The 27897-nt window shown below is 35.1% G+C and overlaps 1 protein-coding gene and 1 pseudogene across 1 annotated transcript in view; both read right to left on the bottom strand.

Annotated features, from left to right (window-relative positions):
* Positions 1-27897, bottom strand: part of LOC141516299 (uncharacterized) — a 118626-nt gene that overhangs the window by 1744 nt on the left and 88985 nt on the right. The window contains exons 9-13 of the mRNA XM_074227458.1: positions 20098-20155; positions 19600-19672; positions 18842-18903; positions 5945-6004; positions 468-515 (exon numbers count right to left, since the gene is read on the bottom strand). Coding sequence (XP_074083559.1) covers positions 468-515; positions 5945-6004; positions 18842-18903; positions 19600-19672; positions 20098-20155 — 301 coding nt within the window. The remainder of the gene's footprint in view (positions 1-467; positions 516-5944; positions 6005-18841; positions 18904-19599; positions 19673-20097; positions 20156-27897) is intronic.
* LOC141516300 (fatty acid-binding protein 5 pseudogene) lies at positions 535-1585 on the bottom strand (annotated as a pseudogene).

Genomic DNA, 27897 nt, shown 5'->3' with positions numbered 1-27897 from the left:
GTATAGGATGCAGATGAGCAAACTCTCTGTTTCAATTCATGTGGTCTTCTCTGCAACTTTAAAGATTAGAATACTGAGAAAATAAGTGATTTGCTCAGGGTCACACAGCTAATATGTGTCAGAATTGGGGCTTGAACTCAGGCCTTTCTGGCTTCAAGAGTGACTATGATGACTAGGGTTAATCTCTCTATAGCTAATAGAGATTAATGCAGATGCTGATTAATTCAGAGCAGCTTGTGCTGATTCAACATGCTTCCTGCAGCTTTGCCCTTACCCCAAAGATCTAAAACCTCTAGAAGTTTAGTATAGGATGGGGTTTTACATATGAGGTTCTTTATAGGAATTTTGTATCTACATATATAAATATATGCTCTAATATATACACACATATGATGCATAAACATATAAATGTATATATTGTTTAAGGATGTTTAAAAGATTATTTCAGAAGAAAAGTATTTTCTTACCAGTCTGAAATGTAGATCCTGTGGTTTCTTCATTTCTTCTACCAAACCCTAAAATTATAATTTTTTTAAGGAATCCAAAGTCAATGCAAAGTTAAACTATCTCTTATCAATTCACTTCAGTAGTACTTTAGCTATAAGAAAATTCAGACGAGATGAATTTGTTCTTTTAATGGTTAAAGGTCCTAATCTTGCAAAGTTTAAATGTTCCCCCTTTTTTTCCTAAACATTCTCTTCTCCTTTTGTTTCCATGGCATTAAATATTCCTGATTTTCCCTTCCTACTGTAGCAGTCCATGCATTTTTTAAACACTGTTGATTGAATTAATGCAAATTCTCTGCTTCAACAGGTATGGAGAACCTCTACTGGTCAGCACATTGAATCTAAATATTGTGGGGGGTTTTTTCCCCTGTGTGCAGGCTCCTCTTCCTGATTCTCTGTATATAGTCTTTTTTAACTGCACAATTATTTACTACCAAAATAATCCTTATTACATCAATACTTGGAAATAAAACTGTTTTCAAGTAGTCAGCCACTGAAATAACAGACCACAGAAAGGAAGACAAGAAGAAAAAGCAAGAAGGTTTGGTTGGAGAGTTTGCTCATTGAACTGAGCTGGTGCATTCATAACAGCTAATTACACAGGAAGATGGAATTTCTTTACTAGGTCTTCTCATAGGCCCTGTGGCAAGTCACACCATTCAAAGCACAGTCCACCAATAACTTTCCATCTTCTACTTTCCTTGTTATTGTGCTTTCCTTCCCATCCCATGCCTGCTGCTGGATCAATGCATCATTTTCAAGGGTACAAAGAGTCTGAGTTTTCCTGCCATTAGCTGTGTTTTCTTCAAATTTCTCACCAAGTTTAAAAGAGAATTGTGTATTTTTTATGGTGCTCTCAGTCTTAATGGTAACTACATCCCCACTTTCAGAGATTATAACATCTGGTTTGGCCACTCCAGCCATTTTCCTCAGGGCCATTCCCACTCCCAATTCCTTCATGTACTTGTCAAATCCTTTACTTTCCATAAGGTGCCATTTGCCCACCAGCTGATCAGGAAGGACCATGGTGAATTCAGGAGAGAAGAGGAAGGAAGAAACCCTGAGAAGAGAGCAGATGGTGGCACTGAAAGGCGGAGGAGAGGTGTGCCTGTATATAGTCCTTTTCACTACAATTTTTAACCTTGATGTACTGATGCTTCAAGTATCAGGGATTACCAATGACATCTTACAATCTGCTTCCACTGAGAAAGGTCACTTTACCTTTCTGGGCTTTATTTCGTATTTGTAAAATAAAGGGTTTAGTCTGGAAGGCTTTCAGGTTTTTTTCCCCCTAGTTCTAACATTGTAGAAATACATAGCCTGAATCTCTTAGACTAAGAGAAACTGATCATCTAGAACCATGCTACTAGTCTCCAAAAATCTGTATAACTCTGAGAATTTATAAATTCATAGAACTGAAAAGAATAACTGTTGTTAGAAAGTAGAATGATTTCACATGCAAGACTGATAGTCATCCATTCTATTCCCATTTCATTCAATCAGTATTTATTGAGAAGCCACTGAAAGTGCTTTGAAACTGCATTAGAAATTTGGTTTATTATGATGATATACAAAGTATTGTATAAATACTGTGTGTCCATAAAAATAAGAAATGAGTTTGACCCTAATATCCTGAAAAAAGCCAAGACATACAATGTAATCTCTGCAATGAGAGGAGGCTGAGTGAGATTGGTGGGTCCCTTGAGTTCAGGAGGTCTGAATTAAGTAGGCCTAAAGCTGATTGGATATCTGCAATAAGTTCAGGAATAATATAGTAAGCCCCTGAGAGTAGAGGACACATTGCCAAGATTTAAATGGGAGACAAAAACAGCAAGGACTGGCATTTCTGGAAGGTAGGCTCTTTATTAACCAATCCTAAGACATGTTTGAAACCACTATATGTGGAGCATATTTCTAAAATTTTTGTTAATATAATTAAATAAACATCTGGTATACTGCATTCTATTGATGAGTTCTCTTTTTTCCCCCCACATTCCATCACTATCTCTGGACTGATATGGTTAAATCAGAAGAGTGCTTCATGAACCCTATCTAAAGTTGTGACTTGGGACAAGGCATGTTAAGTAGCTACCAGGGAAGAATCTTTGGGGAATTGGTAATCTGGCAAGTGATCAGCTCTATAACATCACATCTTGCCTTCTAATTCTGTACTTAATTCCTATACAAAATGAACAAAACCAGTGGGCAGTATTCCCATTTGCAGTTGACCCTTGGCTCTCTAAAGATATCTTAGGTTCTACTTCATTCAATGTATTTAATGAAGACACTTAAATGAAAGTTTATCAGGGATGTTTTACAGAGGATTTGCATTTTTGATATCAATTCAATTAGATTAATTCTGAGGCCCCTTCTGACTATGAATATTTATGATTTTAGGATAATAATGGAAGCAGATGACGATACAGACCTATTCTGGCCTTTTGGTCTAAGTTTTCTTGGCTTATGATTTGGATACCAGTACTCCTCCTCCCAAGGACTATTTTCTTTCCCCTAACCCAGCACTTGTCTGATCAATAACTTTAGTATGGATAAAACAGTATTATCCTACTCCACAAACAGAAGGCCTGTGGCCGATAAACTGCTTGTTGTATTCTACTTTTCTCAGCAGAGGGATTCAGAAGTCAAGAAGTTACTACAATACTTGACCTGGATGCTTGCCTTAGAAGATCATTTTCTACTCTGATAGATCATAATCATAGAATCATAAAAATCATATGATTTTAAAGGTGAAAAAGATGTGAGACAAGATGTCCTCAGATGAACATATCCAGAAGAGAGAGATCAGAATGGTGAAGACACTTAAAACAATACCATTAAAAACTACCATTTGGGTAGTACTAATGTGAAGGTTTCTACAAAATTTTCAAAGGACCCCAACATTACAATTATATTCCTGCTGTTCAAGATTATGAATGTAATCCTAGGTTATGAAAAAGAAAATAACCACTTGTCCTATATGGGAAATCAAACTCTTTATCCCTGAATAAGATTCAAATTTCTTTAGTAAAAACAAAAACAAAAAACCCCAAAACATCTGTACTATAAAAGTATTGTTTGAAGGAATTGGGGATATTTAAATTGGAGAAAGGGATATTTGGCGGGGGGAGAAACGTCAATATTTAATAAGTACCTACTGTGCTAAATTCTAAGAATACAAAAAGAGGCAAAAATAAAAAAAAATCTTCCCTGCCCTCAAGGAGCTTTATAGAAGTTTTCAAATATTTAAAGATTTTTTTTTCATGTGGGAAAATGATTATATTTATTTTACTTGTCTACAGAGGGTAGAATTAGAAATAATGAGTGGAAGCTACTGAGAGATTTTAGCTTGATATAAGAAAGGCAGCAAAGGCCAGGAAATGGGTACAGACACATGTATGGGGAAACAGGGCAGTGGTGTAGATAGCCAGCCTTGGAGGTGGGAATAATTGGAGTTGATAGCACTTCTGACTGTGAGATGCAGAGCAAGCTACTTGATCTCTTTGCATCTGTAAGCAAATTACTGAGATTATATCTAGCTGAACATTTGCCCATATGCATTGATAGTGGATGTTTCTCCCTAGGAGTTCTCTCCTCCAAGAAAAAGGAAACAATAAAGAAAAATGAGAACTATCCAAAAGAAGAATGCACTGCCTTGGGATACCTTACTTCATTCAACGTCTTTATGGAGACATCAAATGAAAGTTTCTTAGAGAAGTTGTAGAAAGGATTCATATTTCAGTCATAATTTGGTTTAAATTATCTCTGCTGTCCCTTCCAGCTCTGAAAATAATGGAATCAAATTGAAGGCTAATAAGACAATAATTAGGACTATGATGATACATTACCACATAACCTTTCTTTTCAGTGTTCATCTTCTAATTAATTTCATGAAGGCAGAATACAATGGTCTCTTACAATTATCATAACCTTGAATCCTGGTCTTTCTAATAATATCCCATAACTTTAAAGTGAGATATCTAATTCTAGGTTCTTCATTTGGAATTTATTATTAGTGATACCTGATAAAAGTTATTGATAAATATTTTCTAAATTCACACCTCTTTAAAAGAATAGAGTGGTCAATTCTTTTAAATAAGCATGTATTTTTTAAATGAGCCCCTATTATATACAAATTGATAAGCTTTAGAACTAGAAGGAAACTTTGAGTCCATTCTGTCCAATCCCCTCACCTACAGATTAGAAAACTGAGGTCCAGGAAGGTCATGACTTGTCCAAGGCCCTGCAGTCCTTGTTCTAATTGGGAGACAAGATATATATTTATGAATTCAGACAACATCAAATGGTAGAACATGTCTGGATGCCCTAAGTGTGGTATAAATAAGTTCTGTAAAGAGAAAAACACTTAAGACTAGGGTAGTTAGGGGAAGTATTAAAGAGGTGCAATCATATCTCTCAAACTGAAAGAGACCTTAAAGGTAATTGAGTGTCATTTTACATACAAGGAAAAAGGAGACGATTAAGGATCTTAGAAGTGGTTACCTTTGATGAAATCTAGAGTTGCTGATCTTTCTATCATTAAAGTCCTATTAGGATTTAAATAGGAGGATAATAAATAAAAGGAACAGAGATATTAAAGAACAGGGTGTACTTGGGTGAAAATCAATTGACCAATTTACATAAATGGAGCATTCCTGTGGGAGAGCAGAGAGAAATAAAGCTAGAAAGGTCCTCTGGAGAACAGGTAAATGATAAGTGTAGAAAGTTGGGTGAAGCAATATGGACTTTTTTATGTGGGGATCCCTCATCAGTAACATGATGAAAGCAGTATCAGAGCAATATCTATTATTCAGGCAGTGTTTTAGGGATGGATAAGATGAGGCAAGGAGGGTGGGAAAACAGCAGAAGTTAGGAAGGTATTGCAGTAGTCCAAGTGTGAAGTGATGGGCTGGTGATGAAAAGAAAGAAATGAACTCGAGAAATTGCTTTGAATCCATCAATATGATTTAGCAATGACTTAGATATTGGTGATTTAATGTTAATGAAGAATTAATAACAGCATCATATAGAATAACTAACTGAATTTTTTAAGGGTAAAAGTTTAGGATTTATTATGCTTAAACACAGGTTCAGGAGGAACTAACTGAATTTTTAAGCAGCTTTTCAAAATTACAGATTTAGGAAACTTAAGGGAAAAAATTCTGCTAAAGGTGTTAAAAAAAGAAATATCCAACTCTCTTAAACCCTATCAGTCAGTTTAAAAATTATTACTTTAACAAAAAATGTTTTTAATGTTTAAATTAACCTAATTTAATTTGATATAGGCCCTGGTTTTGTTTAATGTAGACTGGGTTTGACAATCCCACATAATAATAAAAATTTCTCAGTACTCTGGTATCAAATGAATACAAGTCAATTTTGTTTAAATATGAATACAAATAAACACATTTACAATATAATTTTAAAACAAAGAAACTTACAAAAATTTTTCCTTCTTCCAAAGAATTTAACTTAATGCCATAATATGCTGATGAATTTACCTACCAAGAACAAATAAAAAAAGTTAATGATTTTAGTAGATTAAAATCCAAATTAAAGAGGCATAGTGTTTTCAAGTGTAACTTTTAATCAAAGGAACAGTGTGAGAAAATCTAAAATTCTTCTAAAGTGTAGTACTCTCTTTGAGCTATACCCCACATACACATAATTGGAACCTTGGGCTGATTATCCCAGTTTAGGAATGGCAAGGCATGATCCCTCTCCTATTTGCTTGCTTAAAAGTTCAACAATTGACACAATTAGGTCAAGGCAAAAGCATTTACTGTAAGGGCATCACATGAATAATTGCAATAACACATGTTCCCCATTAATCTGGGACATATCCTGCCATGACCTATTTGTGTCCAACCTGTGTAGAGCATTCTGAGTTTGTATTGGTTTGATCAGTCACAGACAGATACTCTGTAACTTGACTCTAACATAGAGATGTCATTTTGATCCTCTTTGAGAATGAAGAATGAACATCCAATCCTGCCAAATATATGCATATAATACCAGTGGAAAGAATAGGAACAAGCATAGAGTATATTAATAGAGAAGCACATGCTGGGAGTAGAAATGACCAAAAAAACTCACAGGTCTAGTATATGTATATAAAGCCCTGATTTCTTTTCTCTCCTCATGGTATGCCTCTTGGGTACAGTATTTCTGCTGGGAAGATACCTCAACTTGATTTCTTAGGCCTATTCTTTGCTGTAATTCAGTCCCACAGTTGTATTCTCTGGGCTTTGTCTCTCTTGGATATGGTATCTCTTATTGGTTAAATTACTTTCAATGTCATTACAGATAGGAGATAGGGAAGGAAAGAGAAATCTCTTCCACTTGATGTGTTCTGAAAGATAAGAACTGGGTTCTTCCTCTATCACTAGCTCCTTTTGATTAACTCTCCCCAAAGCCGATCAAGTTGGGTTTTTTCCTTATTTTTGTGGGGTTTCAGGGTTAAGTGACTTGCCCAAGGTACCACAGCTATTATGTATTTATGATTTTGAACTTAAATCCTCCTGTCTCCAGAGCTGGTGTTCTATCCATCTTACCACCTAGCTGCCCTGCTGATCATACATTTGAAGGCTATCAGGAGCTATCAGACAATGTTTAGCTACAATCAAATTCCATTAAGTTGAATATGGCAGTTCTTCACATATCCTAAATCATTAAAGGAAAATGCAAGTACTTCTTTATGATTCTTTTCACTTGAAAAATTGAAAGGAGTTAAAAAAGAATAAGACTTTGCAAGGTTCAAAAAGACCACTCTAAGTTTTATATCCTTTGCAATCAGCAAGTAGATCTCTTAAGATGTGGATCAATACTTTGTTTTTTTCACAAACTATGAATCAAATCAAAAAGAGGCAAAACCTTAACATTTCATTTTCCTTGTTATCTGATTTATTGGGGTTCCTAACATACCCCCTACTTCACAGTAGCAAAATAAAATCCCCAAACCATTATTAGATCCATATTTCTATTGATAACTAGAAAGAAATGTGAGATTATATATTAATCTTAATTGCTATTAGTTAGTATGTTAAGAATAAGTAGTATATATTGGCTTATATATATTTAGTTACTATGAAAATATAAAATTATATCACAAAATTCTGTCAATCATAATTACTAAGAAAAATAAATACATGAACAAGGAGAATGTGAATTTGTAGAGAAGAATGAAACAAAACACTACATGTTTCAGGGTAAGAACCAACTTATCAGATAGGCTGGTTAGAAATTTTCTCTTTCAAAAATGTTTTTGACATATATCTGTGCATATAGACGTAGGTATAAAGGTATACTATTTTCAATAGAGATAATTTCTTTCTTAATAGCAGCTGCTTAACAAAACTGGGCCAGCTAGGTGGCACAGTAAATAGAGTGTTAGATCCAGAGTCAGGAAGACTCATCTTCCTGAGTTCAAATCCACCCTGGACACTTTATTAGCTAGGTGACCTTGGAAAGTCACTTAACTCTGTTTGAGCTTTTTCACCTGTAAAATAAACTAGAGAAGGAAACAATAAATCCCTCCAGTATTTCTGCCAAAAAAAAAAACCCCAAATGAAATCACAAAGAGCTGGGCATGAATGAATCAGCTGAACAACAACAACAACAACAACAAAGCAGAGTTCTGTCCCTTTGTTTATAGCTTCTGAGAACAAGGGTGCATGCACTCAAAATGTAAATCAATTCAAATTGGAGGAAATATTTTATTAACCTCAAAAGTAAATGGGAAAAAGAATATTTTCAAGATGAACCACGGCACAATGGAAAATGCCAGATTTGGAATTAGGAAAATTGAATTTAAAATTCCAGGTTTAGCACTTACTATACCTAGGATTATATTCATCATTTAACCTCTCTAGCTACAGTTTTTGTAGTTGTAAAATAGAGCTAATAACACTTAACTGGGTCTTTGAGCAGAAAATCTTATACAAAGTGAAAATGCTATCAAAAAGTATGTTGTTGTTGTTGTTGTTGTTATAAGGTTATTCCTTGTGATTTTCTCTATGAAGAGAAGAGGAAGGATAATAGACTGGTGGTGGTGACCACGTCTGGGAGCAATCTGAAGCATCAGTATTCTTCAGAAAGTATCCTCCCCTCCTTGATCCAGCTCAGCTTATCATGTTATCATAGTAGTGAAATAAGACTTTGGAGAAATAAAAAGTCACTTTTTAAAATCAGGAGTTCTTTCTCACTTCTGCCTCATCTCAAGCTCTCTTCTACACAAAACCTTTTCTGATCTCCCCTAAACCCCACAACGGTTAGCATTCTTTTCCCAATATCTTGCATTATTCAAGGTATCCTTTAGACCTTAAGTTTTAGTAACTTACAAATGCTCTAAGACTTTTGGGACACCTTGTATTTATATCCTCAGTGACTAAAATAACATTTGTGCATAGTAAATAGTAAATATTTATTGATTGATTAATCAAGAAAAGATTGCAGGGATCCAGATTCCAGACTACAGTCAACTTCAAAACCCCACTTGGAAAAGTTAGAGAAAAAAAGAATTATGAAATGATCTTGGAATTTTAAAGTTGAAGGGTCGCTAGAGATCATCTTTAGGCTGTACCCTAAGGAGATCATTTAGTCTAATCATTTCATTTTACAAATGAGGAGCTTGACTTGTCCAAGGTCATATAGCAATGTAATTTATTCCACATTATTGGTAGCATTCCTAAAAAAATCTAAACCTTTGCCCAGAATTCTCAGACCTTCCTATCTGCCAATAAAGGTCTTGAGTCTGTCTTTCTGACTTCCAGTAGGCAAGCAGGGAAACAAACCAGGTACACATATTCAAAACCTAACCAACGAGGCAAAGAGGTGGTTCTCAGAAAAGCAAATCGCAGTCTTTGAGTAAGTTATCTGTGAAATTTATGGTTTCCCTTTATCATTTCATCTGACAAATGTTTTCCTACATCTATGGTTCAGTGCTCCATACATCAGGGTTAGTGACATACTTTTCTTTAAAGTTAAGTGTTAATGGAAATAAAGCAGGTGGTAAAAAAAATAGGGAATTCCTCAATGGAAGGAATTTTATATATCTATGATTCTGAATCTCACAATTTTATTCAGTTCCTTGTTATTCATTGGGTCAGTGATGTGTCTATGAACACAAAAACAATTTGAAAAATAATTTTAAAATTTAATCCATGCTTATCAATAGATAGTAACAAGTAATCAGTAGTAAATTTCAGAAATAAGCAGCAATTGTTGTAATTAATAACTGCTAGCTACTGAATGAAAAGCACAGGGTTGCTTCCAAAATAACCAGCTGTTTGATTGAATTCAACAATTCTACATGTTTTACTCTAAACCAGTCAGTAGACACATTCTTTATGAAAAGCTGTTATTAGAAGTGATTATTATCAGCATTTGTCACAGAGATCAGAAAACCTTTGCTTTCTGTGGGGAAAGCCATATCTATATCCTTCCAAATTGTGTTGGATTGTGTTTATTATGGCAACCATAGAAAGGAGTTTTATAAGAAAGAATTGTGTCTCCAGGTCATCAATTGCCTGTCAAATCAATAAGCATATAAACACATGCCAACTGCCACGTTAAAGACAAGAGATACCCAACTTTAAAAGGAATAGGGGTGGGGTGGCTAGGTGGCACAGTGGATAAAACACCAGCCCTAGAGTCAGGAGTACCTGGGTTCAAATCTGATCTCAGACACTTAATAATTACCTAGCTGTGTGGCCTTGGGCAAGCCACTTAACCCCATTTGCCTTGCAAAAAAACCTAAAAAAAAGGAATAGGGCTTGTAAATTAAATTTAGCTCATTATTTGGAAAAGTTCTCTTATCCTACAAAAATAAGGGGAAAACAACAGAGTATAGGGAAATTTTTCCTCAGTAGAATACAGCATCAGTTTTTTGCTAAAGAGATCCTTATTGTACCAAAGTATTAACTGACCAAAGGAGGAAGGAATGGCTTTAACTCTTTGAGCTTCAGTTTCTACATCTGCAAAACATTAAACTAATTGTTTCATTTTTCATTTACAAGGGGTTCTGGGAGAGAAAAGAGCCAAGAATGAGATTTGCTCCTTTCCTGGGTGAGAACAATTCAATTTAAATGACATGTATCAGTGCCGCTAAGAAAAGTTCTATCTTTAAGTAGAACTGTAATGGTTCTGGAAGGTTATGGTGGGAAAATGTAAATTCTACCATACTTGGGAAACTTTACCTTGGCAAGAGTCTGAGTCTGGTATCTAAGGGATAGCGTGGCTAGGTATGGAGAGCATCATCCTGATAAATTGACAACTAGATAGATATGAATTCTTTGACTCTCATGATAAAAAGAAAATTTTAAAGTGTCCATTAGACTTTTGCAACTTTTGTCTCCTTCCACAGTGATAGTAGTGCAGGGATGGAAAAAGGGAGCAGAAATTGCTAAATTTTTCCACATTAAAAAAAGTCTATTTTCATACTTAAGTAGATATTAGTCCAACAACTGTGACATAATTGAAGCAATGTCTATAATTTTTATCTAAAAGACAGTTTTGTAATTTTTAGAATGTTTTTTCTGAAGTATGTATGTATGATTGTGTTTTCAATAACTTTGGTGTCTTCATTATCAGGATCCTAGAGAAGGGATTCTATAATTATCAGCACAACCAAGAAAGTCTTTTCCACTCTTTCTTTCCAATTCTTTCTCTATATTCAACATCTAATGTATTTTCAAATAAAATTTTATCTCTATAGATGAACTTTTACTGTTGATTGGCAAAATGCACTATAGCAATGAGTTTGCATATAGCCAAGAGGCAATTTTCTTTATTGACTTACTCAGAATTTCTCTCTGATGCTTGTTTTCTTCTACTGAAGCTGGCAGTATGGAGACATAGAAGAGTATTATTGTTGGAAAGTGCTCTGTGTTCTGTGACTTTTGAAAAGTTTCCTACTTCAAAGATGCATCAATTCAGCCATTATAGAAAAGTATCATTTTGGTCAAGACAAGATAAAAGATCACCTATCAAAATCCATAGGAGCAGAATCGAGCATTCTGGGGAAATAGGAATGAGGAAGATGAAAATTCTGGCCAGAAAAGAAATAGTATGGTTTAGAAATAGTTTCCAGAAGTCAGTTGACTCATTTATATTTATAATTACATTTAAGAAATTGTGTAGGACTTTTAATGACTCAAAGCTACTCCCTAGTACCAAAAAAAAATCCTTTTCTACTACAAAGGTTTTCTAATATATCTTAGAACATCACAGTTTCAGAAAAATCAGTTATAGATGACTCAAAGGGCCTTGGAGAGATGCATGATAGTAGAAGTAGACAAGTATATTTTCACTAAGGACCAAAATGCAAATAAATGAGATCATTGAAGAAATGTATAATCAAAACAAGAAGATACATCAGTCATGTGACAAAAGGAAGGGATGATGGGGAAAAGAGAGTAGCGAATTCTTTGCCTGGGACAAATTCAGTGAAGAAATAGGAATGGGAAGAGGACAAAGATAATAACATGCCATTTGTAGGATTGCCTCAGAGGAGGCTCAGTCACTCCCCAAAGATGTCCCTGTTCCTGTGTCATAGCCTACAATTCCTACCTACCCCCAACTCTCATGAGGAGATGGAAGAGAGGAGAAGGTAAGAATCTGGGCAATCAGAAAGGTGACTCCTGAAAAAGGAGTGCCCAAGGTATTAGTAGTTTAGGACCTGGAAACACAGTGAGATGACTTTTCCACCCAATTCAGGCCAATAGAAGACAATAAGGAATGGAAGCTTGGAAGATCATTATAGAAGGGGAAATTTCCTTTGCCACCATATGTCAACATCATAGGACATAGCTTTAGCTATACTACCCTAGTTATGACTCTGATAGATATATGGAGTGCTACACAAGCAACCCACAAAGTATCTGAAAGAAGGTCCCCAATATGTCAAATTTCTCTTTGGAGAATTTGTTGAAGATTATACATAAGTATAATACAAAATTAGAAGACACTTATGAGTTGGAATCAGCACTTATAGAAAGAATGCTTATTTCCATGAGTTCTCATGTCTATTGAGTATTGGAAAAAATGACAGTTCATTATATGAGAAAGAGAGAATGGATTTCCTAGCTTTAGGGCCAAGATGATGGCAGTTCATTAAGCAGCAGAAGCAGAAGAATATTATCCTTCAAAGAGATATCTGAAAAAATCATGTTATATTTCTTTGAGAAAATATCAGAGAAATTTTATAGAGGAAACATTAGAAAATTAAGGGCTCATATTTGAGCTTTGGGATATTTCATTTTTAATATATTACTATTAAAGTGTTTATTATATCATTTATTGAAACCTAGCTTCAAGTTACAAATTTTTTTAAAAATGAATTTTATTAAGTTAATGGAATGTATATAAATGCATATATATATGTATGTATGTATTTATACATTTTTTTTACTTCTTGCTACCTTTGTGACAGGCAAGTCACAATCTCTCTGGATGTCAATTTTCCTCAACTCTAATTTGACACATTTGGACTAAATAATTTTCAAGGGCCCTTTTTAGTTCTATTCCTATGAGCTATGATCCCATGATCCAGATACAGTTCATGAATACCATCTGGTGGTGAAATAAGATAGATTTTAAGCTGCACAGTGATCCAATTATAGCACATGTAATTAAAGTGTTAAAGACATGTCACATTGGCAGTATCTTTAAGATGGTGGAAATGGAGAATTCAGAGGTATGGATAAAAAATTAAGCTGGCATGTTATAGAAATATTTTGAAGATAATGCAAAATGTTGAAAAATTAAAAATAATTTAAATAGGAGTATTTTGAAACAATAACTATTAGTATACTATGATTATTATATGGGTGATTAACCACTTAGAGAATAGTACTAGAGAATAGACTCCTTGGCAGAAGTAAGAATTAATGACTGTTTTGTAGTTTTATATATATATATATATATATATATATATATATATATATATATATATTAGTTCATTATCTCCATTTTGCAAAGTTAACAAACTCTGAAGCTCAGAGTTAAATGACTTGCCTTTTGACATATGGATGTAATAAATAGGTAATAAATAGATCCAGATTTCCTGATGATTAAGCTTAGTGGTGGAGAAGCTAAGAGATATTTAGTATACACTGAAAGAAAATAAATTGAAGATGACTAAAGAAACAACCTAGAAATATAATGATTTCTTATGACTTTTCCCAAGACAAATATATAAACAAGTATGAAAACAAATCACTTTTTAAATAGGTGACAATAATTTTGCCATAGATATGATCTTTCAGGATTATTAATTTTAGGTTATATACTTAGGTGTCTTATCTTTGAACTTTATGTACTGTATATCCTATCAGTGTGAGTATTCCTTTCCTAGGGACAGAAATTAATCCATAGCATATCTTCTTGCCCTTACATTTCTTATTCATGTCTTTCTGCAAATCCTCTGTAGAAAGTCCACCTTACGCATTGCTGATTTTCCTCTGGTTCTTTTAATATTTTGAATGTAACAGTGAACATCCAAACTGTCCTCCTCACCACATGACTGGCTACTGTTTTTTCTGCTCATTCATATTCTTGAAAATTGAAATGTAATTTAGATATACTCTTAAAACTCAAGTTGGTGTATTTTGACCTTTTTTTTTAAAACCCTTAAAGGTTCAATTAAAGTTGGAGGGTTATCTCATTTTTCTGGTTTATTCTCCTCAGAAAGATTATCTGGGAACTTCCTGTTTATATTACCCAATCTGTCATCACCAATTCCCCTTGAAAACATAAGAGTTCACAAAATTTAAGTACTGAACAGATTTATTTACAGATCAAACAAAACAAATATTCCCCTCAGAACCTATAAAAAAGCAGTACCTATCATTGTGCAACTGCCCCATCCCCCCACCCCCACCAAGGCCTAGATACTCTCTTGTTACCTACAATATTTCTTCAGGTAAGTTTTTTAGGTATTCCTCCACATTGGCACCACACTCTACCAATTTATTAGCTATAGACAGGTCAGCTTTACCATACTGTTGAAAGTTCATTGCCATAAAATTACATCTCTAGAGACAATATGGTACTACTGAAGAACCAGGGTGATATGGAAAAGGCCTTTCTCTAAAAATTCAAGATCTATTATTGATCATCAATCATCCTGATCTAATTATGTCAAGCCACTAGGCTCACATGACATGAGGATAGCATCTTTCTATACCATTTACCCATTCATTTTATTCATCTTCTTCAGTATCGAAAGACCCAACTACTACTACTACTACTACTACTACTACTACTACTACTACTACTACTACTACTACTACTACTATTACTACTTCTAGTGTTACTCTGCTCACACCTTTTACTGCATTACTCTACCTACAATTCATTCCTCCTGCAATTTCCCCAAAACCATTTTTCCCATTGCAGGTCTCTACTTACAGCCGAACCTTCCCTCCTTTCACAGGTACTACCAACTATACATAGCTGGACACAGGCCAGGTTAGATCAGGTAGTTTGATGTTCTCTCCCTTTCAGTACTTACATCAGACTTTCCTCTGAGTTTAGAGAATTGAAAGAGCAACTGAATCTCTTCATAATTATTTCCCATTTCTCCCAGGGCCACCAAGTCAAGCTCAGTCAAATTGCTCAGAACTTTTTCTGGGTAATTTCTGAAGCATCTAAGAGGAAAGGAAAGGGCAAGAACTCCTTCCTTCCTGCTTGAACTGAAAGGAGGGAAAGAAATTTAGTTACCTTTGCTACATGTTTATTTGAAAGTTTTAATTGAACTGCAATCTGGTAGAAACCAAGCTTTATTTTTTTTCTGTAATTATCAATTCATAGCAAGTCAGTTCAATCCAACTCAGTAAATTTATTTCTCTCTTAATGCAGAGATATATTTTATAGAACTTTACATGTAAAGTTATTGTATTTCTTCTCAGTGATTGAGGGAAGAGAGGAAGGAGAGAGAGAGAATTTGTAATTGAAGATAAAAAATTTAAAAACAAATAGTAATAAATTTCTACTATACAGAAGGTATTATGCCAAGTGCTGGGGATATAAAGACAATAATGAAATACTTTCTTACCCTCAAGGAACTTCTGCTCTCCTGGGAAGATCCAACATGTACACAGATATATAAATACAAGAGCAATAAAAAATGAGGGCAAAAAGCACTAATAACAAGAAAGAATCAGGGAACACGTACACTAGGAAAAACTGATCCTTGAATGAAATTAAGGATTTTAAAAGTAAGAGATTAGGAGGGAATATAGCACACAGAATACAGCCCTCCCAATGTAACTTTTCTACTGGTTACTCTCAGGGCAGTGGTGTTCAAGGAATAATCCTCTTTATGAATACATTGCTTATGAAGTAAGCTGAGGAACTAAAATGACTATTAGCAAGTTACCTTGTTTTGACCTGAAGCAGTGGGCATTTCCACTTAATTTTCCAAATTAAGGCAAAGTAAAATTTAGAATAATAGTAAAACAAAAGGAATTTATTTAAAGTATAATGCAAGGTAAACAACAAGGGGGGAAAAAATCTCCCCAATTCAAATAAGGACACATTCTACTAAAGGTAACATAGGGAAAAACAATAGCCATAGTCATAACAATTCAAACTTCAAGTATTGCATGCCAAATAGAACATCTTTCTGTCTTCAAAGATATCAATTGTTACTTCCCTAAAAAGAACTAAGGAAATTTCCTGGGCTACTTTCTCTATTGAGCTGCTACTTTTGTTTCTCCATTGTATTGCTGCTAGGTTCTTCTCGAATGAGTTGCCACTGGCATCTGGCACTTTCCTGCTGAACTCCAGGGTTCTGATTTATTCTCTGGAGAGGAATATTTACAGAAGATCTAAGTTCAAGTGCAACCTGGGCAAACCACTTTATCTCCCGGTATTTTTAAGACTATAAAATGCATAGTACAGGAATGTGTAGCCTATTTCTTGGGAAACTGATTCATCAGTGAAAGTATGAGTTAGAATAGGTTTCCCAAAGCTTAGTATGGGTTACAAATAATGTAACTATTGTTTCCAGATATTTAGTAATCGCTTTCTTGTTGAAACATCCTTACAATTGTAAGCATCTCAAATTTATTTGACTTCCCAGTTTATAAATCTTGTCATATCAACCGCAAGTATTATTATCCCCATTTTATAGCTAAAGAAGCCAAGGCTCAGGAAGCTGAGGTTCATAAAAGATAACTGTCTTACCCATGGGTATAAAACTCATGTGTCTAAACCAGAACTTGGATCCTATTTTCCTGATACCAGCTGTTTGCCAACACTGTTTCTCATTTTGTTATTTTTTTCTGTGTCTTTGTTTATTTTGAATTTATAATCTTCCAACTAAGCTGTAAATATCTCAAAGCGAAAAGCCTTGCTTTCTATTATCATTTCTTTTGTTTTCTCAATGTGATTAAAGATAAGTGCTTTATAAATCATCACATCATCTCCTGAGAGGAAATGCTATTATCATTCTCATTTTACAGATGAGGAAATTGAAAGGAAACAATGTCACTTAGGTGACTTATCCAAAGTTCCACAGATGGCAAACATCTGAGGCTAGATTTGAATTCAATCCTTTTGACTCCAATACCATATCCGCCATTCCACCTAATTGCCTTGTATAGTAATCTGTATATTTAAATTGTCAGTAAATATTAATCTTGACAGGAAATAAAACAACTATGACTGTTGGGAGTGTTTTCCAGAATTATTTTTAAAAATTGTTTTAAAAATGCAAAAAAATTAAAATAACAGAATTTAGAGGTTAACTGTAAGATTATCTGGGAAAATTGTCTTGAGATGAAGGGATTTGCCCAGAGTTATGGTGCTAATGAGAAGTAGATTTGAATCTGTAAAACCATGTCCCTTGACTCCACAGTTAATGCTCCTTCTAGTGGATCCTGTAACCTCCACAGAAAAGTCACGAAAAGTGTTTCTGTTACCACCACTTCAATGAAATGACTAGCTTGAAATGCAGAACTTCTATGTTATATTTAGAAATCACAGCCCTCCTGCCATTTTGTTTTCTACAGTCTGGGATATCACAAGTTATCATGTGGAGTGACCAGATATACCAAGTATTCAGGTAGATATTGGTGTGATATGTTTCTAGTCTCACTAAAGCAAAACCGTCAAAGAAATCACTGACAGAAATGACCCAGAGAAGTGTATGACCAGTCAAAGTCATAAAAGTAATGCTTCTTTTGGATAACTTCAAATACAGTGTTGTTAGAATCCAACCATTTCCTAGAAAAACATTCTCAAAGTTTTTGTTTCCTACAATACAACAAAATAATCACGCAGAGAAATTCATTACTTTTTGTTTCAATCACTGAAACTCCTGGCCCTGAGTGAGTGATAAGATGCTGAAAATAGTTATTAAGCCAATTAAAGAGAGATATGGAAGAAACAAACTACCTAAACAATAAGATCATCTGTTTTATGAAAGCATCCATTTTCTTGATTTCTTTTACCACTTTAATTTAATTGACAAGGTTTTAATGCCAGATGATTAATTGATGTATTAATTTAGGAAATTAGCCATATTTTTATTTGTATAAAGTGATCTATAAATAGAATATGTTTGTAGAGCCTCATGATAGAATTAAGTATGGCATACCTAATCCAATGAAAGGGAAATTGCCTTATTTTTCTGTCACACCAAATCTAAAGAAAAGGTCAGAACTTCATAAAAAAGATGGATTGGACTGACTTCTAGAATGTTGGTGTTAATTACATCAATAGAAAGGGCTGGGTAAAAGGTCATCTAATACATACCCCTGTTTTCACAGGAGATGTGTCTTTTATGTTACTGATGCTTCTGAGACCATGGTTATACTGTTAAAACAAAGGCATTCATTCTAGTTTTTCAAAATGGTCTAAGCTTTCATAAGCTTAGATGTGGTTACAGATAGGATCTTGAAATTAATAGCTGGATCATCTAGTTCTACCTTTTTTACTGATTAGGAAATTAAGACCCAGGGAACATGCTTAAGGAGACAGCTAGCTAAAGTTTGAAGTCATATCCTTTTTTTTCCTATCATATGCCATATTTTTGACGATGTAGAGAAAAAGTGTTAGAATGGCCCAATTTAACCATATGCAAAGAATATCATCAGAAAAATCCTATAGAACCTTGTTTGTCTCACCCAGCTTATCCTTCCAGCTTATACCATAGAAAAGAGCATGCTTCACTGGGGAAAATAGAATATTGTACTGTCAAGTTGAGAATAATATTCTTTAAGAAAGAGGGAGAACTTAGGTTTCCTTCAATGATACTTAAAAAAGGAAAAAAAAAAAACTAGGACACAATTTAATACTTTTAGCCCTCACCCAGATTTAAGTCCTGAGCTTACCCATGATTGTGCTGACAATGTCCGAGGAGCTGAAAGATGTGTCTTGGAAAAACTTGTAGATGCTTAAAAGAAGGGAGACATTTTATTGTTGAGGGTGCTATTTTAAAGATAATGAATATTTTTTTCTTAATGCCAAAATCTCTAACAAAAACATTTCCAAAATTCTTGAGAGAAGATTTCCATGAGAGATAGTCTAGACTGAGTGAAGAAAAGGAGACCCCCAGATAGAACCAAGGGAGTGGAAGATAAATGATGATACAGAAAAGAAGGCAAAAAAGCTGCAAGCAGATAAGAGGGAAACAAGCAGAGAACAATATGTCAGAAGCCAAGGGAGGAGAGTATCTAAGAGAGAGAAGCAGCAGAGACATTGGGGAAATGAGGACTGAGATGAAGACATCAGTGCAATTCAATGACTGTTGCTAACAATGAAGGCAATAGTTTCATTTAAAAATAGAGGGTTTGGAAGGTAGATCTGCAAGATTTAGAGAAGTTGGTGAGGAAGTAGAAAGAGCAGATTTCTAGGAGTTTGACAGTGAATGGAGGAGAAATTTAGGATGATTGAGATCAAGGAAACTTTAAAGGATTGAATAGACTTGAATATGTTTGTAAACATAAAAGGTGAATAGATAGGGAGAGACTGATGATGGGAGATGGAGGGAAGGGAAACTGAAGAGGAAAGGTTGATGATAACCTCCTAGATGACCTTAAAGATCATTGCAATCAAGTATAGATTTTCTTTTTGAGAGCAGTGGAGATACCTGACTTTGCTGTGTCCAAAATGCTTTGTGTAGATATATTCTTTCCTATCTGGGCAAATACCAGGCACCGACCCTGAAAAAAGATTAAGAATATAAGGATAGATATTGACTAGAGGATTTGAATTACATCTAGTCCAGGTATTGACTTCTCTGATTCAATTGATTCAAAATGCAAAAAAAAAAAAGTGACAAAATTATTCTTACTCCTATCTGCTTCTGTTCTATAATGTCCCCCTTGATTTGTTTTTTAGTTTTTGCAAGGTAATAGGGTTAAGTGACCTGCCCAAGGCCATACAGCTAATTATTAAGTGTCTGAGGCCAGATTTGAACTCAGGTTCTCTTGACTCCAGGGTTGGTGCTCTATCCACTGTGCAACCTAGCCATCCCCAATGTCCCCATTGATTCAGTCATTTTTTGAGTAGTACAATTATCACAGAGATGGGATTAAAGTCTATGTTGTTGTTAATGGTAACTTTATTACTTGAATTTTACATTTACCGATAGAATGATGATGAGGTGCTTGGAGTATAACTTTTCACAGACAAGAGTTCCAACCCTTAAACAGAAGGGAAAAACAATGAGTATTAAAAATATCCATTCTCCCATTTAATTTCATTCAACAAACAGTGTGACTAGCATTGTACTAGGGGTTATGAGAAAATACAAAAATAGGCAGAAAGCAATGAATACCCTTAAGGAGCTTTTAAGGAAAAGTGCTGCAAACACATGAAACAACTAGGTAAAAACATGATATTTTATAGCATTTCTTTTATTAAGGTTTTTGCTAGGCAATGGGGTTAAGTGGCTTGCCCAAGGCCACACGGCTAGGTAATTATTATGTGTCTGAGGCTGGATTTGAACTCGGGTACTCCTGACTCCAGGGTCAGTGCTCTATCCATTGCCTCACCTAGCCACCCCAAAACATATTTTATAAGCCAGTGTGTCTTAATGTAAACAAGGTGGTTCTAGGTAAAACTATTTACATCTGATGTCTACATGTAAGTAGAACCATGGTTGAACTCTATTGAGCATCTAGGTCAGGCTAGCATGGATATCTGATCCTGAAATGCCATTCTTTTGCCTAAACAGGCTATATTTAGCAAGCATGATTCCCAATGGAACAGTAATGAAAAGACATGAACAGACCATTTTTTGAGAAACACTATATGAAAAAATAACCATATAAAAAGATGTACAAACTCCCTAACCATCAGAAAAATGCAATCAATTAATCATCAAACATTTATTAAATACCTGCAATGTACTAGGCATTTGGGATCCAAATACACAAATTAAACAACCCCTATTTGCAAGGAACATACATTCTAAACATCAATAAGCATATTTGGAATAAAGAGAAAGAGAAATAATTAAAAACAGAAACAAATAAATTAAATATGAAGGGAGGGAGGGAGAACACTAGAAACTTTGGGTCTTGAGAAAGAAGATGAAACTTAAACTATATTCTGATGGAAGAGAAAGATTTTATAATGGAAGTGCATTTCAGGCTAGGAGGAAGAGCAGTACAAAGATGCAAAATGGGAAATTTGCTATCACATGAAATGCAGAGAGAAAAGGTCAGTTGATTTGGAACACAGATTATGAGAGGGAGAGTAAATTCAGTGAGGCTGGAAATACAAGTTGAGACCATGTTCTTAAAGGATTTAAAAGCTAAACAGAGGAGTTAATATTTTATCCTAGAGGCAATACAAAAGTGGTGCCCTATTTTTCCAATTAAATTGTAACCTCATTGCAGAAAGGCAGGTCCCATGTCTCCTATTTCTTTGGTATTACCTCCATGACATAGAGGACAGTAATTAGCCCCCCCCTCCTGCAATGCTCAAGAAACACTGACAAATTGTAAAACTTCTAAAAATAAATAATCACGAAATATATAAAAACCAATGTTCATTTGATTTTCTTTACATGTTGAAAAAAATTTTCAGCACCCATTAACTTAAATTGTTCTATAATGAGAAAAAAGAGACTCAGGAAATTAACTCCTCAGAGCTTTCTGGGAACAAAACACTAAGTCCCCTTGGAGTACTTAGTTCTGCAGTACTAAATGATTAAATGACTGAAATCTGAAAACACAGCAACAGAAGGCCAGCATATTTAAAGACATAAATATCACAAGAAAATAAAACACATTCAGAAAATGGGACACCTCCAAGGTCATCTAATCCATACCTGCAACTGAAAGAGACATACCTCACATGGTCATCATTCAGGCATAGCTCAAAACCTTCCATTCAGAAGAGTCGAGAACCTACTACCTGCTGAGGTGACCCCTCCCTCTTTTTGAAGAACTCTATTAGGAAGTTTTCACTTACATTGAACCTGAATGGGCTTCTCTGCCACTTTTGCCCTATCATCCTAGTTCCACCTTCAGGGACCAAGTAGTAGAATGTATAATCTTTCTTCCACATGACATCCCTTCAAACAATTAAAGATAGTTATTGTGACCCACCTAAGGCAAATGAAGATAACAATATAACCCAGAAAGATTTCACGCACGCACACACACACACACACACACACACACACACACACACACACACATTTCCTTTTTACAAAAAAACAACTAGAACTTCAAGAAAAGCTGGGGAAGAAATGGGTTATGATTGTAAACTCCTTGAGGTTCTGCAGGGACTTTGTTGTTTTTGTAATCCTGATGATGAACCCAGCATTTAACACATGCTAAAGCCCTTAAAGCCAGTCCTCCTGATTCATATCTGGTTCAGTAGGAGAAAGTGGCTGATAACAAGTCCGATTCACTTCCATGTCATGGCATCACCTCCCTAATGCCTGTGGTCCTCTTTTAAGAACAAAGTTACAGGACTTCCAGCCAAGATGGCAAAGAGAAGACAGGCACAGTTCTAAAGTCTCCTGATCTTTCCCCATCTATCATATGAAACAAACCTCTTAACAGAAATCAGACCCACAAAACCCAGAAAGAAAAGCCAGAAGAAAGAACATCTACCTCAGGATTTGTTTTCTGCAGCAGTGGGTGAGTCCCAGTGGTTGAGTCTGGGTGCAGAGGGCGGATCAGCCCCAGATCAGCCAGATTAATGGCTGAATTGGAACCGGGAGTCTGAGAGCCGGGAGAGACAAACCTGCTGGATCAGTGCCGGTGGGGGCTTGAGTCAATTAGGGAGCAGAGGCACTGGTGTTGATGCTGACTCTCTGGAGCTTGCTGACAGGGCTGGGGGTAAGAGTTCTTGTGCAGGAGAGCTGTGGACACCAACCCTGAGCTCCTCTGGTCTGAGGAACTCTGAGTACACACCTCCATTGCAGCTGAGGCCTCTTCCCAGAACAAACACAATTACAGACTACTTCTGCCTCAGACACAAGTATGTGAGCAGAAGAACCAGCCCAGTTGACAATAGGGAGAGGAATGACCTCACCCCAGGGTAAAGCCCACCATTGATTGAAGGCAAAAGGACTCAAAAGCTTCAACCCCTCCCTTCAAGCAAAGGGAGAAGGCCTCAATCAAAGTCACAGGCACTCCAGAGAAAGCAACCAGTATCTCCTACTGGCCAGCCAAAGAAATTGCACTCAGTAAGTAAAGCCTCTAGTGATTCCAACACCAAACCTGTGAACCAGCCCCTCCCCAACTCAAGGTCTTAGCAAAATGAAGAAGGGTCAGCAGAAAGGTGGATCCCTAGAAAATTCTTGGAAAGAAAAGACCCTAACTCAGAGAGACTTAGAACCTCTGAGGAGAATGATCTGGTCTCCAGCACAGAAAGACTTCCTTGAAGAAATAAGGAAGGAGTTAAAAAATCAACTGGAAAATTTGGGAGAGACAATACCTTGCAACAAGAAAATAAATCCTTAGAAAATACAATTGGACAGATACAAAATGAGAATAATTCTCTCAATTGGTCATATGGAAAGCTCTTTCAAAAATAGAATTGACCAATTGGAAAAGGAGTTGCAAAAGGTTAATGAAGAAAACTCCTCCCTAAAAAAAGAATGGAGTCTGCAGAAACTAATGACTTCATGAGACAGCAAGAGCCTGTTAAACAAAATTTAAAAAATAGAAAAAAATAGAAGAAAATGTAAAATACCTCATCAGCAAAACCACTGACCTCAACAATAGGTCGAGGAGGGGCAACCTGAGAATTATTGGACTTCCTGAAAACATTAAAAAGAAAAAAAAGCCTGACTTAATATTACAGGATCTAGTGATGGAAATCTGCTCTGATATCATGGAACCAGAGGGCAAAATAGTTATTGAAAGAATGCATCAATCCTCTCCATAAAGAGATCCTAAAACAAAAACACCAAGGAATGTCATGGCCAAATTCCAGAACTATCAGATAAAGGAGAAAATCCTGCAAGCACTCAGAAAAAAAAAACAATTTAAATATCAAGGAGCCACAGTAAGGATTAAGCAGGACCTGGCTGCATCAACATTAAGGGATCAAAGGGCCTGGAACAAGATATTTCAAAGAGCAAGGGAGCTTGGAATGCAGCCATGAATCCACTATCCCATAAAGTTGAGCCTTCTCTTCCAGGGAAAAAGATGGACATTTAACAAAGTGGAAGAATTCCAAAAATTCCTAATGAAAAGGCCAGAGCTAAATAGAAAATTTGGACATCAAACAAGAGGTTCAAGAGACACACGAAAAGGTTAAAAAAAGGGGGGGGGCAGTAAAAGAAAAATAACTGCTATCCAATAAGTTGAAACTGGCTATATCTCAGCATGGGGAAAAAGATTCTCACAAATTTTGAGAATTGTTAACTCTAACAGAGAGAATATACCTAGCCAGAAGTGATGGACATTCATGACCTGTCCATGAGACTGCTATCCAGTGAGATGTAACTGGCTTTAACCCCACTTGGGAGAAAGACTCTTAATAACTCTCAAGAATTTTAACTCTATTAGATAGAATGTACTGAGCTAGAAGAGACAGATACTCAGAATTTTCTATGATTCAGATAGAATGATCTAAAAAACACTACCTCCTTAAAAAGGGAGACAGGAAGGAGACGGGAGGAGAGAGAGGGACTGAATGGGGTAAATCTCATTACACTAAGAGGTACAAAATACCTATGGTAATAGAGGGGAAGAAGGGAGGAAATGAGAAACACATGAATCTTCTCATCAGACTTGGCTTAAAGTCAATTTACATATATTCAGTTAACTTAAAAACATCTAATGTTTCAAGTATTAAAAGGTGAAAAGGGGAGGGGGACAGAGAAAGGGAGGGGGAGCGGAAAAGGGGAACTAACAAAAAGAAGGGAAGGGAAAAGGGAACAAGGGAAAGGGGAAAGAAAGGGGAGGGGTGATATAGGAGGGCAAACACACTGAAGTGGGTGGTATTCAGAAACAAAATACTGGGGAATATGGATAAAGGGGGGAAAATTAAAACAGAGGGAAGATAGCACAGAGGGCAATAAAGAATTAGTAATCATAACCTTAAATGTGAATGGGATGAACTCTCCCTTAAAACGTAAGCAAATAGCAGAGTGGACTAAAAACCAGAATCCTACAATATACTGCTTACAAGAAACTCATTTGAAGCAGAAAGATACATATAGAATAAAGGTAAAAGGTTGGAGCAAAGTATATTTTGCTTCAGCTGAAGTGAAAAAAGCAGGGGTAGCAATCCTTATCTCAGACAAAGCAGTTGCAAAAATAGTGTTAAAAGAGATAAGGAAGGAAATTTGATCCTCCTAAAAGGTAACATAGACAATAAAGTTATTTCAATACTGAATATATATGCACCCAATGGGATAGCATCCAAATTCTTAGAGAAGCTGAAAGAACTACAGGAAGATATAGACAGCAAAACTCTACTAGTGGGAGACCTCAACCTCCCGCTATCAGATCTAGATAAATCGAATCATAAAAATAAACAAGAAAGAAGTTAAGGAGGTAAATAGATTGTTAGAAAAATTAGATATGGTAGACTTATGGAGAAAACTGAATGGGGATAGAAAGGAATATACCTTTTTCTCTGTAGTACATGGAACTTATACAAAAATTGACCATGTACTAGGACATAAAAACCTAATGATCAATTGCAGAAAGGCAGAAATAGTGAATACATCTTTCTCAGATCACAATGCAATAAAAGTCATATGCAATATTGGGCCAAGGAGATCCAATTGGAAACTGAATAACCTCATTTTAAAGAATGAGTGGACCAAAAAACAAAATATAGAAAGAATTAGTCATTTTATCCTAGATAATGACTATAATGAAACAACATACCAAAACCTATGGGATTCACTCAAAGAGGCTCCCAGGGGATATATTATATCTTTAAATGCTTACATGAATAAATTAGAGAAAGAGGAAATCAATGAACTAAACATACAACTAAAAAATTAGAGAGAACAAATTAAAAATCCCCAATTAAATACCAAATTAGAAATTCTAAAAATTAAAGGAGAAATTAATAAAATTGAAAGCAAAAAAACGATTGAATTAATAAATAAAACCAAAAGTTGGTTTTATGAAAAAAATACAATTGATAAACCTCTGGTCAATTTGATTAAAAAAAAGAAAGAAGAAAACCAAATTGCTAGTATCATAAATGAAAAAGGTGAACTCACCACCAAAGAGGAGGAAATTAAAGTAATAATTCAAAATTATTTTTGCCCAACTCTATGCCAATAAATTTGCTAATCTAAGTGAAATAGATTAAAAATTACAAAAATATAAGATGCCCAGGTTAAATGAAGAAGAGATTAAATACCTAAACACCCCTATCTCAGAAAAAGAAATTCAACAAGCCATCCTTGAACTCCCTAAGAAAAAAATCTCCAGGGCCTGATGGATTCACAAGTGAATTCTACCAAACATTTAAGGAAAAATTGGTTCCAGTTCTGTATAAACTCTTTGGAAAAATAGGGTAAGATGGAACTCTGCCTAACTCTTTCTATGAAACCAATATGGTGCTGATACCTAAACCAGGAAGAGTTAAAACAGAGAAAGAAAATTATAGGTCTATCTCCCTAATGAATATAGATGCAAAAATCTTAAATAAAATCTTAGCAAAACAATTACAACAAGTTATCACTGGGATAATACACTATGATCAAGCAGGATTTATCCCTGGAATGCAGGGTTGGTTCAATATTAGGAAAACTGTTAGTATACTCAATTATATCAACAACAAACCTATCATAAATTATATGATCATATCAACAGATGCTGAAAAAGCTTTTGACAAAATACAGCACCCATTCATCCTAAAAACACTGGACAGTGTAGGAATAAATGGACTGTTCCTTAGAATAATTAGCAGTATCTATCTGAAACTGTCAACAAGCATTATATTCAATGGGGAGAGGCTAGAGGCATTCCCAATAAGATCAGGGGTGAAACAAGTATGCCCATTATCACCACTACTATTCAATATTGTATTAGAAATTTTAGCTTCAGCAATTAGAGAAGAAAAAGAAATTGAAGGAATTAGAATTGAGAAGGAAGAGACAAAACTCTCACTCTTTGCAGATGACATGATGGTCTACCTAGAGAATCCCAAGAAATAATCCAAAAAACTACTGGAAACAATTAGCAATTTTAGCAAAATTGCAGGTTATAAAATAAACCCTCATAAATCCTCAACTTTTCTATATATGACTAGCAAGATGCAGCAGGAAAAGCTAGAAAGAGAAATCCCATTCAAAGTAACCTCAGACAATATAAAATACCTGGGAGTCTATTTTCCAAGGCAGACTCAGAAACTTTATGTAAACAATTACAAAACACTTCTCACACAAATTAAATCAGATTTAAATAACTGGGCAAATATCAATTGCTTATGCATAGGTAGAGCTAATATAATAAAAATGACAATTCTACCAAAACTAAACTGCCTATTTAATGCCCTACCAATCAAAATTCCAAACAATTACTTTAATGAGTTAGAAAAAGTTGTAAGTAAATTCATATGGAGAAATAAAAAGTCAAGAATTTCCAGGAATTTAATGAAAAAAAATACAAAAGAAGGGGGGCTTAGCCGTACCTGATCTAAAATTATATTATAAAGCATCAGTCATCAAAACCGTTTGGTATTGGCTAAGAGAGTGGTGGACCAGTGGAATAGACTAGGTGTAAAAGCAGGAGATGATTATAGTAATCTGCTGTTTGATAAAGTCAAAGAGTCCAGCTATTGGGATAAAAACTCTCTCTTTGATAAAAAAAAAACTGGGAAAATTGGAAGTTAGTATGGAAGAAACTTAGATTAGACCAACACCTCAACCAAGGTAAGAACCAAATGGTTACAGGATTTAGACATAAAAATCAATACTATAAGCAAATTAGAAGATCAATTATCA

Source organism: Macrotis lagotis, chromosome 3, assembly GCF_037893015.1.
Source record: "Macrotis lagotis isolate mMagLag1 chromosome 3, bilby.v1.9.chrom.fasta, whole genome shotgun sequence".
NCBI lineage: Eukaryota > Metazoa > Chordata > Mammalia > Peramelemorphia > Peramelidae > Macrotis > Macrotis lagotis.
Note: the sequence above shows the minus strand (reverse complement) of the source record. Positions and strands in the feature narration are given on the sequence as shown.